The sequence below is a fragment of the Schistocerca serialis genome, chromosome 6 (genome assembly GCF_023864345.2).
Source record: "Schistocerca serialis cubense isolate TAMUIC-IGC-003099 chromosome 6, iqSchSeri2.2, whole genome shotgun sequence".
NCBI lineage: Eukaryota > Metazoa > Arthropoda > Insecta > Orthoptera > Acrididae > Schistocerca > Schistocerca serialis.
The window spans coordinates 186,687,840-186,703,717 of record NC_064643.1 but is presented as its reverse complement, the minus strand read 5'-3'; the positions used below and the strand labels follow the sequence as shown (position 1 = coordinate 186,703,717).

Here is a 15,878-nt window from a genome sequence, read left to right as displayed (position 1 = left end):
TCTTTTCACACACATGTGAATTTCTATTAACCTCTGCTTTGCTTTGCTTGTCTAATATTTCTCTGTACACAATTTCAATGACCATTCACAATATTTGTTCATACTATGGATTAATATAACAAATATGGTCCGATTGTAAGACAATTCCAATTGCACATTCAAAACTCGACAGGTGTCTTGAGTTGCTGTAAATGGATGCTAAAAATGGATGCTAAACCAAGCAATCATTGTCATTTCTTCATATCTTAACATTATTCACATATATTCATCACAGGCCTAACATCTGCCAGTTATAGCTGGACTTTGGAGGAGAAGTGAGACAGCAGCAGCCGGCTGAGACACACGCAGCAACAGGGAAGTAACCAATTTTGTGATATTTTACGAGTTCCTAACCAGGAGAGAATTTTATAATATCACCTGTGTGCTTTAATAGTTTAGTTTCTTGAGTTTCTGTGTGTTAATTTAATATCTAATGTCCACAGTTCTTATGTTTTTGTTTGTGTTGGAAAGAAAACCGATTTTGTTACAAGTTCCTAATCAGGGGCGAATTATTTAGTTTCACCTAAGTGCTTCTGTAGTTGGGTTTTTGAATCTCTGCGTATTAATATAATTTATTAGACATAGTTCCTACATTTTTGTCAGTGCCTACAGTAGTGTTCCGCAGCACGTGCTGATAGTCCATTTAGCTGAATAGTTTAGTTTTCCACGGTCTTCAGTATGACAGGGACTGCGATTGTTGTGTGCGGATGTGAGCCAAGTTGGTGACACTTCGTTCTCAGCTCCAGGCTAGCATGGCTTCAGTTATACAGCTTGAGTTGGCTACAGTGGATGGGCACCACTGTTACACGCTGGCTGTGGGGATCCAATGGACGTCCAGCACGTCTGAATCCTGTGATCGGTTCTCACCGATGGCCAGCCCAGTTACAGCTCGCACTGAGGTTGACCCCACACCTGTGGTTGAGAGGGAGGTTGCCTCTGGGCGTAGCAGGTTGTGAAAGACTTCCCAGATGACCGCATGTAAGACCTCCCCAGTTAGTCTGACAAACAGGCTCCAGGTGCTGTCTGTGGCTGACACTGTTGCTGAGCCATATGCCATCGCCTGTCCTGTTTAGGAGGAAACCTCTCGGCCTGCAAGATCTGGACAATCACAGAGGGTGGGATTTTCGATAGATGGGAGCTCCAACATTAGGTGTGTTATGGGGCCCCTTAGGGACATGGCTGCCAAGAAGGGGAAGAAAACCAGTGTGCACTCCATGTGCATACCGGGTGGAGGCATTCCAGATGTGGAACAGGTCCTCCCAGATGCCATAAGGAGCAGAGGGTGCAGCCAACTGCAGGTGGTGGCTCACGTTGGTACCAATGATGTGTGTCACTTTGGATCAGAAGAGATTCTGGCTGACAGAAGTGATAAAGGCTGCCAGTCTTGATTGCGAGATGAAAGCAGAGCTGACCATTTACATCATAGTTGACAAGACCGATTGCGGACCTCTGGTACAGAGCCAAGTGGAGGGTCTGAATCAGTAGCTCAGACGGTTCTGCGACCATGTAAGCTGCAGATTCCTCAACTTGCGCCAAAGGATGGTTGGGCTTCAGTTTCTGCCAAATAGGTCAGGAGTCCACTATACGCAGGAGGTGTCTACGCAGGTAGCAGTGGCTGTGTGAACTGGGCGGTTTTTTAGGTTAGAGGGTCTCAAGACACACAAAAAGGGCTTAAGTCACAAACGGTGTAAGCCGTATACAGGAAGAATGTAGATAAGGGAACCATGGGTATAACAGTCGTAAATTGTTGTAACTGTGTTGGTAAAGTACCAGAGTTCCAAGTGCTAATAGAAAGCACTGATGCTCAAAATGTTATAGGCACTGAATGCTGGCTAAATCCAGAGATAATCTCAGCTGATATTTTTGTGAAGAACCTAATGGTGTTTCGAAAGGATAGGCTAAACGCAGTTGGCGGTGGTGTGTTTGTAGCTGTTAGAAGTAGATTATCTTGTCGCGAAAATGAAGTAGGTAATTTCTGTGAGTTACTGTGGGCAGAGGTCATTGTTGGCAACCGGAATAAAATAATAATTGGATTCTTTTAGCAACCTCCCAACTCATATCATACAACTGCTGAAAGGTTCAAAGAAAACTTGAGTTTGATTTCAAACACGTACTCGATTCATATGATTATAGTTGGTGGTGTCTTTAATTTACCCTCAATATGTTGGTGAAAATATATGTTTAATTTTGGAGGTATGCATAAAACATCATCTGAAATTGTGCTAAATGGATTCTCTGAAAATTATTTCGAGCAGTTAGTTCATGAGCCCACATGAATAGTAAACGGTTGTGAAAACACACTTGATCTCTTAGCAACAAATAATCCTGAGTTACTAATCATCATGAAAACGGAAATAGGGACTAGTGAACACAGGGTTGTCTTAGCAAGATTGAATATTGTAATCCCCAAATCTGCCAAACATAAACGAAAATATACCTATTCAAAAAAGCAGATAAAAATTAACTTGAAGCCTTCCTGAGAGACAATCTTCACTCATTCCAAGTTAACAATGTATGTGTAGACCAGATGCAGCTTGAATTTGAAGAAATAGTATCAGCAGCAATTGAGAGATTTATACCACATAAATTAACAAATGACGGAGATGACCCTCCTTGGTACACAAAATGGGTTAGAACACTGTTGCAGAAACAACAAAACAAACATGCCAAATTTAAACAGACGCAAAATCCCCATATTGGAAACCTTTACCGAAGCTTGAAATTTAGCGTGGACTTCAATGCGAGATGCTTATAATAGTTCCTAAGATGAAACTTTGTCTCAAAACCTGGCAGAAAATCCAAAAAAGATTCTGGTCGTATGTGAAATATGTTAGCAGAAAGACACAATCAATGCCTTTTCTCTGCGATAGCAATGGAGACACTATCAAAGACAGTATTGTCAAAGCAGAGTTACTAAACACAGCCTTCCAAAATGCCTTCACAAAAGAAGACGAAGTAAATATTCCAGAATTCGAATCAAGAACAGCTGCCAACATGAGTAACGAAGAAATAAATATCCACGGAATAGTAAAGCAACTTCAATCAATTAATAACAGCCAGTCTTCTGGTCCAGACTGTATGCCAATTAGGTTCCTTTCAGAGTATGCTGATGCAATAGCTCCATACTTAACAATCATATACAACTGTTTGCTCAATGAAAGATCCGTACCCAAGGACTGGAAAGTTGCACAGGTCACACCAATATTCAGGAAAGGTAGTAGGAGTAATCCATGAAATTACAGGGCCGTATCATTAACATCGATATGCAGCAGGATTTTGGAACAGATATTGTGTTTGAACATTATGAACTACCTTGAAGAAAACGGTCTATTGACACACAGTCTACAAAGATTCAGAAAACATCATTCTTGTGAAACGCAACTAGCTCTTTATTCACATGAAGTGTTGAGTGCTACTGACAAGGGATTTCAGATTGATTCCATATTTCTGGATTTCCGGAAGGCTTTTGACACTGTACCACACAGGCAGCTTGTAATGAAATTGCGTGCTTATGGCATATTGTTTCAGTTATGTGACTGGATTCATGATTTCCTGTCAGAGGAGTCACAGTTCGTAGTAACCGACAGAAAATCATCAAGTAAAACAGAAGTGATTTCTGGCATTCCCCAAGGTAGTGTTATAGGCCCTTTGCTGTTCCTTATCTATATAAATGATTTGGGAGACAATCTGAGCAGCCGTCTTCAGTTGTTTGCTGATGACGCTGTTGTTTATCGACTAATAAAGTTATCAGAAGATCAAAACCAGCTGCAAAACGATTTTGAAAAAAACATCTGAACGGTGCGAAAAGTGGCAGTTCACCCTGAATAACGAAAGGTGTGAGGTCATCCACATGAGTGCTGAAAGGAACTCGTTAAATTTTGGTTACACGATAAATCAGTCTAATCTAAAAGCCATAAATTCAACTAAATACATAGATATTACAATTACAAACAACTTAAATTGGAAGTAACACATAGAAAATGTTGTGGGGAAGGCTAACCAAAGATTGCATTTTATTGGCAGGACACTTAGAAAATGTAACAGACCTACTAAGGAGATTGCCTACACTATGCTTGTCCGTCCTCTTTTAGAATACTGCTGTGCAGTGTGGGATCCTTACCAGATAGGACTGACGGAGTACATCGAAAAAGTTCAAAGAAGGGCAGCATGTTTTGTATTATCGCGAAATAGGGGAGAGAGTGTCACAGAAATGATACAGGATTTGGGCTGGATATCGTTAAAAGAAAGGCGTTTTTCGCTGCGACGGAATCTTCTCACAGAATTCCAATCACCAACTTTCTCCTCCAAATGCGAAAATATTTTGTTGACACCGACCTACATAGGGAGGAACGATCACGACGATAAAATAAGGGAAATCAGAGCTCGTATGGAAAGATATAGTGTTCATTCTTTCCGCGTGCTATAAGAGATTGGAATAATACAGAATTGTGAAAGTGGTTCGATGAATCCTCTGCCAGGCACTTAAATGTGATTTGCAGAGTATCCATGTAGCAGTAGATGTAGTAATAATGGTCAAAGCTATGGAAATTAGTCACAGCAGCTTTCATTTACTTTCACCTGCTGACAACGCATACAGTTCTTTTAGAATATTTAAATATACTATACAATTTCTGTGCACATGCTCTTCCCACTGCACAAAGCATTCGGAACTGCCACCAACGTAATATCAAGAATAAAGTAAGACAAAAATCAGTTACTATGACAGGAAAGTGACATTATACTGCAGTGATGAGTATGCTGTGTGTGTTCAGATGTATTTAAGTTTTTCCCATACAATAAGCCATAAGCAATGAAATAACGGATCAGCCGATAATTGGTGCACTTTAAGAGTGAAAGTATTATTCCCTGCTCTTAGTTTAAGGTATATATGCAAGGCTAATCCCAGAAAGAAAACAAGGACTATGGCAAATTACACTTTAATGCTAGATATCCAATCAATATTAAAAGCTTGCAGAAGAGGGGGAAAAACAAAGGTTTTACAAAAATTAATCAAGAATTGAAGATTTTCCTCTCTATAAGGTTATGCTTGTTGTCACACCTTACATTTAACTTACACTAATGTTATGTGTAACTTTGACAGAGATTATACTTTCACAGTGGATAATCTACTAATTAAAGCATACAAAAACAGAAAACCCTGATGGCACAATGATGAAAATACGGAGAGTAAGAAACAACAATGATGCATTACAATGCTCTCTGTTTTGAGATTTCATGTGGAATGGACAGAGCAGAATGTCCTCAACACCAAAAGGGGTATCACTGGCATATTTAGAAAGGAAGACAGCAAAACAAGCAGTGTGTTTCACAGTGGACTGAATTTTAAATTCCGTCTTCTATTTGAACACTACGGGAACACTCCATCACCAGGCGCATGCTCTATATTTGCATTCCCTTGTTATTTAGAACATATGTATCTGGTACTTACTACTAAATATATCATTGTATATGCTGAAAATGAAGAATGTCCTGATGGAAAAGACAACCTGAAAGTTAGCAAAAAATAGTCTGTTATTCACACATCTAAAAACAAGAACTCCACAACATTATGTTTAAGTCAAAATTGCAAAACAAAATGTGAAGATTTAAAACAGCAAAATAGCTGCGAAGAAATCAATATGAACAATAAAGTGAATGCAATACATCACTGATTCAGAGTTTCATACCAAATATTGAGATACTTGAGGAAACAAGAGTCATTGTAAATGTTTCATCAATTAAAGGTGAGATGCTTCAAGTTAAGAAGTAAATGTAGTGAGCTTAAAAAAATGTGCAGCTGGAAAGGACTTAATGTTTGATGAAAAACAGTGATCCATACAAAAAGCTTGGGGATTATGAATGTCAAATAAATATGGAGCAATTAGAACATTGTTCAGCCAAGTGTATAAAATTTATGCACAGGTAACTTCCATCAAATTTCATCATAGTATCATTTTTTGCATTTGGTATAGTTATGCATTAATCTGACAACTGATGTAAAACCAGTATAACAGGTTAATATAATGCACTTGACAGTAACTCAAATGTTTGGTGTTATGCCATTTAATTTATCTGAAGTATCTGAGCAAAGCTTTGCTCAACCACTTTTTCTCTCTTAGATATAAATTAACTAAACAGTATTTGAACTACTGAAGCAGCACAGGGAAGAGCAGAAAGACAAGTCAAAATAGGAATAAAGAAGTAGATGTTTCAGATACTGAAGTGGCAATCTCAGAATTTAACTATGTTTCTTCTTCACGTGGAAAGATTGCTTCAGTAGTTTATCAGAAACTTTTACACAATCCTTTGCAATAACTAACATAAACACATATGTTGAAAACGTAAAAGCTTTTTCTACAAACGTAACACATAAATGCAAAATTGGAAAGTTTTCATATTACTTTCGGCGCTTTGCAAAGAATTTTTTGTTTAATTTGAGAAAAATTGAGTTCCTCTCTGCAATTGTCATATGAAGAAAATACATGAAAAACCTGAGGAAGGGGGAATGAGGTCCCTTCACTGTGTAATGCCAAATGGCCACCATAAAAAACAGACAATTATGAAAGAAAAGCATACAAGAAAATAGAATAGGCACACCAGGGACAGAGTGAAGAAAATAGAATGGCAATTCAGGAATAAATGCAGAAGCCGATGCTGCAAACAAGAAAAATTAAAATGATAATCAGTCAAACTGGAAAAAAATAAATACAGGAGATACAGGAGAAACTGTGCAAGCAGAGCTTTCAAATACTGAAGTCACACAGTCTGCATTGATCTATCTTTTGTTCCTTTCTTCACATGGAAAGGTTACAGGAGTCACTTATCATAAACTTGTACATAATGACTTGCTATAATTAACATATATACAGATACTGAAAATGTCAAAATTCTTTTCTACAAGCATTACACATGTACATACAATTGGCAAGTCTTGACATTATCTCTGAAACTGCCCAAAACATGGTCCATGAAATGATTTCACAAGTCCAGTACCTTATTTCAAGGACAGTAGATTTTCAACATGCTGATTATGATGCAATTAAGAAAATAGTAACATTGTTTGACTCATCCAAATTGCAAAAAGCCAAAATAACTGACATAATAAATTTTTCAATTCAGCATCCATAGCTTTAAATATAGTGGACCTTTTTGTCTCTCAGGCAATAAAATGGCACAATTAATACTGTGAAGTATGAGCATTACTTAAAAGTGAAGCAGCATTTAATTGAAAATTTAATAATTATACATTTTTTCCAGAATAAGACTTTTATGAAAACATTTACAAATACATATGCTAACATTAATTTAATTTTTATGATTTGAGCATACACTGAAAATTTCTTTAGGACCTTAGTTTGCTCATCATACATTTAAAAAATTAATTCTGATGCAAGTAGTTTCCTACTAATTAAATGAACTTAAAGAATGTGCAATGAACATCATCATGAAATCCAAACATCATCATTCATCATTCAAGTGGAAAAATGTTTTAAAAAGATGATCCTCAAAGAAGTTGACAGAATAGTGTGACAAATACAGTTTCTATCAAACAATAATAAGGGGATTTCTTTACACTGAAAAGAATGCTGATCTCTCAATGATACTGCACACTCCTAAAAAGGTTATCAACAATTGCCTTCTATTGGTAATGGTGTACAATGTTTACAGACTTCACAATTGGTGCAGTAGTTGTGAGAAGTGAAGGTAAAGTTCACGAGAGTGACATATTACAATTGCTTCCTATGAATGAGATTTCAAGTACTGTCAGACTTGGTGTACTCTGTCTGTAAGGGACTTATTGTCTCAGTGAATAACTTCTCCTTTAGTCTTATTTAATTCATCTACAAGGTGTCAATAACGAAAGTTCAATTTTCAAAATGCTGTAGGAAGAGCAGCACTGCTCAGAATGAGATTCTAATTTGAACAGCACATTACTGATGCATGGGGAAATGTCATGGGGGAAAAAGCCTGACAAAAATTTGATCATTAGATGGTGCTGTAAGCATCAGAATATGCACACCAACAACAACACAGCTGTTCTTCATTTTGCCTCTGAGACAACCAACATGACTGTCCCTATGAAGGATCATGTGCTGCTGGTAAAGCTCTTTTACAAGAATGGTGACACTGTGCCAGTAGCCATGCAAAAGCTCCAAATATTCAAGAGTATGAAAAAAGGCACTGGTCCGATGTCTGGTAAGGGTCTGGAGAAAATGATTGCAAAATCCAAAAGGAAAGGTTCTTTTGAAGTGTGATGTGGCAGAGGGAGGAAAGTAGTTGATCCAACATCTGTTGAAGATGTGGCCGCAGCATTGCAGGAGGGTTTGAAAGGTGTTGTGCAAATATGCAGTGCACGGGGAGTTACCTGAATACTGGACATGCCTTTGAGCATGGAGCATAAAATCCTACAAAACATCCTGCATTGCTATCCATACAAAATCATCCATGCTCAAGAGTTGCTTCCTGCTGGCTTGCCAGAATTGCAGAATATGAGCAATGGAAAATCAACGCAAACATCAATTGGTATCACTTCATTTTGCAAGGTGACTGTATGGTGAGGGTTGACAGCATTGTTTATCGAAGGTCCGTATTTTTTCAAAGAAATGAGACTTGCGTGTCCTGTTACCTACAATGTCACCAGTAAACAACATGAGAGCCTTTCATGCACCAAGTCATTCCAACTCTTAAACAGCATGAATGTGTGGGTAGGATAAATTTTATGCTAGGTGGAGCTCCTCCACACATTGCACAGACAGTGAAGCAGCTGTTGCAGAAATATTTTGAAAATGCCAGAATTATCAGCTGTCATTTCCTACAGCCTGGCTGTCCAGATCACCTAATCTTAATCTGTGTGACTTCTGGCTGTGGGTTATCTGAAAGCCGTTGTGTTCAGTGCCCCAGTTAGGAACTTAGCTGAACTGAAGGCATACATTGCACAACACATTTTGTATGTGGCCCTCAAAATACTCTGATCTGTGGTAGAACACACTGTTTTTTGATTTAAACTTGTGGCAGAAAACAGTGGTCAGCATACTGAACATGTCTTCTGCAAGTCTCACAAAACTTAGAAGCCAATGACATTTTGCGTTTTATGCAGTTTTTGGTCCCAGAACAATGAAAAACTGATGCTATTTTGCTTTTCATGTGGTTTTTGGCCTCAGACCAATTAAAACCTGATTTTTCTCATCTGATGTAGTACAACTTTGCCATGGTGGATGAGTCTACCTAACTAACAGAGCCACAACTTTTGACTGTTGACCTTGTGCAGTCATGCGTGTGAAACAGTACAGATGGTGTAATGTGCAACTCTAAACCACAGCCGTAGTATTGCAATTCATCTGTTATTTGTAGCTGACCCCATTCACATTAAGATGCTTAAAGCACCATCTATTGGTAAAATTTTCAATCAGGTGCTGGAAGGTTTCTTGGGGAATGGCAGGCCATTCTTCACGAAGTGCTGCACTGAGGAGAGGTATCGATGTCGGTCAGTGGGGTCTGGCACAAAGTTGGCGTTCCAAAACATCCCAAAGGTGTTCTATAGGATTCAGGTCAGGACTCTGAGCAGGCCAGTCCTTTACAGGGATGTTATTGTCATGTAACCACTCCACCACAGGCCATGCATTATGAACAGGTGCTTGATTGTGTTGAAAGATGCAATCGCCATCCTCAAATTGTTCTGTCTGCCTATTAGACATTACGACCCTCTTCAACTGTCGGCAATTTCTGTCAGTCAACAGACAAGGTCGGCCTGCACGCTTTTGTGCTGTATATGTCCCTTCACATTTCCACTTCACTATCACATCAGAAACAGTGGGCCTAGAGATGTTTAGAAGTGTGGAAATCTCGAATACAGACCTGTAACACAAGTGACACCTAACCACCTGACCATGTTCAAAGTCCGTGAGTTCCACGGAACACCCCATTCTGCTCTCTCACAATGTCTAATGACTACTGAGGTCCCTGATACGGAGTACCTGGCAGTACAATGCACCTAATATGAAAAACGTATGTTTTTGGGGGTTTCCGGATACTTTTGATCACATAGCATATGTGCAAACTATATTTTAATATATGTGTTGACCCCCATCTGTCATCATATGTTCAGGCAATTTCTTTGATATGATATGGTTGACTTTTCTAGCACCCAAATAATTGTATCACTCATCAAAGGTCAGCACCATTTTGCAACTCTTGAGGCATTTTGCATTATCTAGACCTTCTCCCACAACATAAAGGCTATCAGATACTACTGATCAGAAGCTCTGATAGTCCTATAAAAAGAGTGGGAGAACCAATGTCAAAATCGCTATATCATGGCCTTCATGGCACTACAAATCAATTACAAATGCTGCTAACCACACTATTTGCACGTTGTAACAAGCCCATTCCTGCTGTGAAATTTATGAAATATCAAATGCTGCTCTGTTTATCCTGAATATTTTGGTTTCCTCTAAATGTTTGATTGGGTGGTTCTCTAGCTTTTTGGATTATTTTTGTGCTCATGGTTGAATTTAGAAACTTTAGAATTAAACAAGAATCGCTGACTTAGTGAATATAATGTTAAAATCATGGGCACTCTGGCACCCAATCACACACACACACATGTGTGCGCACAGATCTCAAGTTACGCAATAAAACCACAGGTACTGCCCATATCAAAATAAATTTAACACATCAGACATTGATACAAATGTTTTTCTTTTGAGCAATGTATTTAAAAAAATACAAACAGTGTAAAGCCTGTTCAGCAGTTATTCAAAATAAGCCTAGGAAAAAAAGCTCAGACTTCACTATGAATTTACATCAAAGCTTTTTTTTAAAAAACTTTCCTGACTCTACGATTCCGTGAAATATAGGTGTGAGAATATCGGCATTTGATATGACACTAGTGTTGAATTAGTGTATTTCTCCTTCTGTTAAGGAATTCAGCAGAAGCAATCTTTAACAGTTTCATTCTAGCAACAAATCATAAAATTACAATGGAAGATGCCAGTTGTTTATTACAGCTACGTATTCAGCTACATGTGCATAGAATGAAATAAGGACTTACAAAAATTTTATTCAGATTTTTGGAATCAAAAATACCAGATACTGACAGGATAGGTTTTTACATTTCAGACTTCATAAAAAAGGCCTTTCTTCAAATATTCTGTACATAAATGCAGTAGTTATCACCCTTGCATAAATAATGTGACAACAGATGAAGCCACGTGATTACTTCATGTTATGGTTGGTTATAGGACGTACAAAAAGAATATGTTGTTGTGGTCTTCAGTACAAAGACTGGTTTGATGCAGCTCTCCAGGCTACTCTATCCTGTGCAAGCCTCTTCATCTACGAGTAACTACTGCAACCAACATCCTTCTGAATCTGCTTAGCGTATTCATCTCTTGGTCTCCCTCTACGATTTTTACCCTCCACGCTGCCCTCCAATACTAAATTGGTGATCCCTTGATGCCTCAGAACATGTCCTACCAAGCGATCCCTTCTTCTAGTCAAGTTGTGCCACAAACTTCTCTCCAATTCTATTCAATACCCCCTCATTAGTTATGTGATCTACCCATCTAATCTTCAGCATTCTTCTGTAGCACCACATTTCGAAAGCTTCTATTCTCTTCTTGTATGAACTATTTATCGTCCATGTTTCACTTCCATACATGGCTACACTCCATACAAATACTTTCAGAAACAACTTCCTGACACTTAAATCTATACTCGATGTTAACAAATTTCTCTTCTTCAGAAATGCTTTCCTTCCCATTGCCAGTCTACATTTTATATCCTCTCTACTTCGACTATCATCAGTTATTTTGCTCCCCAAATAGCAAAACTCCTTTACTACTTTAAGTGTCTGATTTCCTAATCTAATTCCCTCAGCATCACCTGATTTAATTTGACTACATTGCATTATCCTCGTTTTGCTTTTGTTGATGTTCACCTTATAGTCTCCTTTCAAGACACTGTTCATTCCATTCAACTGTTCTTCCAAGTCCTTTGCTGTCTCTGACAGAATAAGAATGTCATCGACAAACCTCGCGGTTTTATTTCTTCTCAATGGATTTTAATTCCTACTCCAATTTTTTCTTTTGTTTCCTTTATACTTGTTAAATACACAGACAGAATAACTTCAGGGATAAGCTACAACCCTGTCTCACTCCTTTCTCAATCAATGCTTCCCTTTTGTGCCCCTCGACTCATAACAGCCACCTCGTTTCTGTACAAGTTGCAAATAGCCTTCCGCTCCCTGTATTTTACCCCTGCCACCTGCAGAATTTGAAAGATAGTATTCCAGTCAGTATTGTCAAAAGCTTTCTCAAGTTTACAAATGCAATAAATGTAGGTTTGCCTTTCCTTAACCTATCTTCTAAGATAAGTCATATGGTCAGTACTGCTTCATGTGTTCCTATATTTCTACAGAATCCAAACTGATCTTCCCCAAAGTCAGCTTCTACCAGTTTTTTACTTGTTGTTATTGTTGTGGTCTTCAGTCCTGAGACTGGTTTGATGCAGCTCTCCATGCTACTCTATCCTGTGCAAGCTTCTTCATCTCCCAGTACCTACTGCAACCTACATCCTTCTGAATCTGCTTAGTGTATTCATCTCTTGGTCTCCCTCTACGATTTTTACCCTCCACGGTGCCCTCCAATGCTAAATTTGTGATCCCTTGATGCCTCAAAACATGTCCTACCAACCGATCCCTTCTTCTAGTCAAGTTGTGCCACAAACTTCTCTTCTCACCAATCCTATTCAATACCTCCTCATTAGTTACATGATCTACCCACCTTATCTTCAGCATTCTTCTGTAGCACCACATTTCGAAAGCTTCTATTCTCTTCTTGTCCAAACTAGTTATCGTCCATGTTTCACTTCCATACATGGCTACTTATACTTTACTTATGAAACTGATAGTTCAGTAGTTTTCACAACTGTCAGGACCCGCTTTCTTTGGAATTGGAATTATTATATTCTTCTTGAAGTCTGAGGGTATTTTGCCTGTCTCATATATACTGCTCACCAGATGGAAGAGCTTTGTCATGGCTGGCTTCCCAAGGCTATCAGTAGTTCTAATGGAAAGCTGTCTACTCCTGGGGCCTTGTTTCGACTTAGGTCTTTCAGTGCTCAGTCAAATTCTTCATGCAGTAGCGTATCTCCTATCTAATCTTCATTTCCTTCCTCTTCCATTTCCATGATATTGCCCTCAAATACACTGTGCTCGTACAGATCCTCTATATACTCCTCCCACTCTTCTGCTTTCCCTTTTTTGCTTAGGACTTATTTTCCATCTGTGCTCTTGATATTTATACAGATGGTTCTCTTTTCTCCAAAGGTCTCTTTAATTTTCCTGTAGGCGGCATATATCTTCCCCCAGTGATATATGCTTCTACATCCTTACATTTGTTCTCTTGCAATTCCTGCTTAGCTATTTTGCATTTCCTGTCGATCTCATTTTTTAGATGTTTGTATTCCTGTCCACATGCTTCATTTACTGCATTTTTATATTTTTGTCTACCCACGAATAAGCCAATTAAATGTGCATTAAAACTATGTTCATTGTAATTCACCTACAGACTAAACTTTGAAGTGAACAGAGGGGTTGTAGATAATGTTGATAATACCCAGGGACTTGTATAAAGACTGTGTGTTTCAAATATTGTGGGGAAGCACAATGTTAAATGGACATAAACTTCATCCCTGGATATGATGGGGGAAAATACAGCTCTGGAAGTGGGAACTGTAATGAAAAACAGCAAAGGTCTGCCTTCTTCACTCAAAAACCACGTAGTAAGGGAGATCAAGTCTTACACAAATACATGCACCCTTTCATGGTCATCTGCAAAATCACACAGCCTATCATTCTTTATGTTACTGTAAAAATGGACTGATGTTTTAGAACTGATAATTAAAACAGAAGTAACATATGGGGAAAGCTAAAAATAATTACACAGGGAAATGTGACTGGCTGATCACTTACAAAACACATAGATGAATCAGTCACCCCAATAACACATTACAAATCTCTCCCTAAAATTTTAGGGAACAAGTCAGATATTTCCCAAAACCTTAGAAGTCATACCACTTTAGTTTGATTGCCAGTTAAAACAGAGGGCAGACCTGTTGGCAAATGAGTTATTACCCTCTGGTCTGAAAGTAAAACACAGTGTACTAAAATGCGAACAACATGATCTGTATGCCACGAGCATCACACATTGGAGTGTCCTCTCACCTGATCAAGAAGTCAAGCACCACAGGGCTGTGTGCTATTCCAGTGGAAATCGTACCAAAGCCCTATAAAACTGGAGCATACACACCCTGTCAGCTCCCGAAGACCTGAGGCTAAGCCACTTTACAAAAATCAGCACTTCCTGGGTCCTTTCCTTCAGGTATTATAGCTGTGGTTACGATGGCAGTTTTAAATAACGAATGAGACCCAGAAACCTCACTGAGTCTGTAAAATGTAGAATGGTGTCCCTAACATGCAAAGCAGGTAAATTAAAAACATGATGAGAAAGATTAAAATTAACTAACACATGCACGCACACACACACGCACACACACGCACGCAAGCACACACACACACACACACACACACACACACACACACACGTGTGTGTGCACACGCTCTTATCTATAAAAAACCAAAAACCCATCTTTGCAAGCCACTCCAACTTCTTCATTGCAACTTGTAATTGATGAGATACTGTTGCAGCAATGGATTGGGAAGAAAAAACTGCAAAAACATCCATGAATAAGAAGCATTGCATAGGACTCCTTACTGTGGACATTATACTGCTAATGTCTGTGGCAAAGAGGATGACATTCAAAACACTTCCCAGGGGATCACCATTCTCCTACTAAAAACTATCTGACAACACATCAACAACTCAGTATATAAAAAAAGTGTTCAGATAAGAAGGGCCAAATGAAGATGGGGAAGTGGTCACAAAAGCCCCATTGGTGGAGCTGCCAAAAGAATATTGTGCCTCCAAGTAGTGCAATACACCTTACTGATGTCAAAGACTATCCCTATACAATGCTGTTTACATAGCAAAGCTTGCAGGATAGCCACCCCTGGCAGAATCAAGTTGTTGACAGAGGATCAACATCTCCTGAATCTGCAGTGAGAGTGACTAAGGAGGTGCCTGTTCTCTAATATCCAGACCAGATAATGGTTGACAATTCGCTCCAAAGTCTTTTCTACAAAGTTCCTTATGGCAATACTCCAATAACAACTGGGATCCATTGAGTCTTTTTCCAGTTTCAGAAAAGGTATCAAAATCACCTCCCTCCACGTGTTAGAAAATTGTCCTGTCTGCTATATCAAATTAAAACATTCTAAGAGGACTTCCTTTAATGCCATCTGCAAGTTTCACAGCACACTGCATCACATTTGGTCAGGACCAGATGAAGTATGACAAGCCTCAGATAGTGTTGAATACAGCTCCCACACAGAGAAAGGGCAGTTTTATAATTCAGAATTGTTGCAAAATAAGATGTGGAAATCCAAATGAGGCAGCTATTATCTTTTCACAAAACATGATGCCACTAAATATTTCAATTTTAGTAATGGCAAAAAGAGGAACAACAGAATTCGTGGAACCTGTTACTGATAATATCGTCAAAACTGAAATTGACTGAACAGATCAGCCGTACACATATTATCGATTTACCCAAAAAACTGTGTAGTGCTGGAAGGATTTTTCTTTCATTTATTTATTACATCAACAGATAACAAATTTATTTTACACAAGAAAAGGGTGGCAGAAATATATTCCCTGCTGACTTGGTAAAGAAAAGGGCAGAGAAACTGGGTAAAACATGAAGATTACATACCTAGCATC

The 15,878-nt window shown here is 38.6% G+C and overlaps 1 protein-coding gene across 2 annotated transcripts in view; it reads right to left on the bottom strand.

Annotated features, from left to right (window-relative positions):
- LOC126484084 (putative phosphatidate phosphatase) overlaps positions 1-15,878 on the bottom strand; it is a 115,765-nt gene that overhangs the window by 49,828 nt on the left and 50,059 nt on the right. For both annotated transcript variants that reach the window (XM_050107456.1, XM_050107457.1), the window contains exon 4: positions 5,489-5,546. In XM_050107456.1, the coding sequence (XP_049963413.1) occupies positions 5,489-5,546 (58 nt within the window). The remainder of the gene's footprint in view (positions 1-5,488; positions 5,547-15,878) is intronic.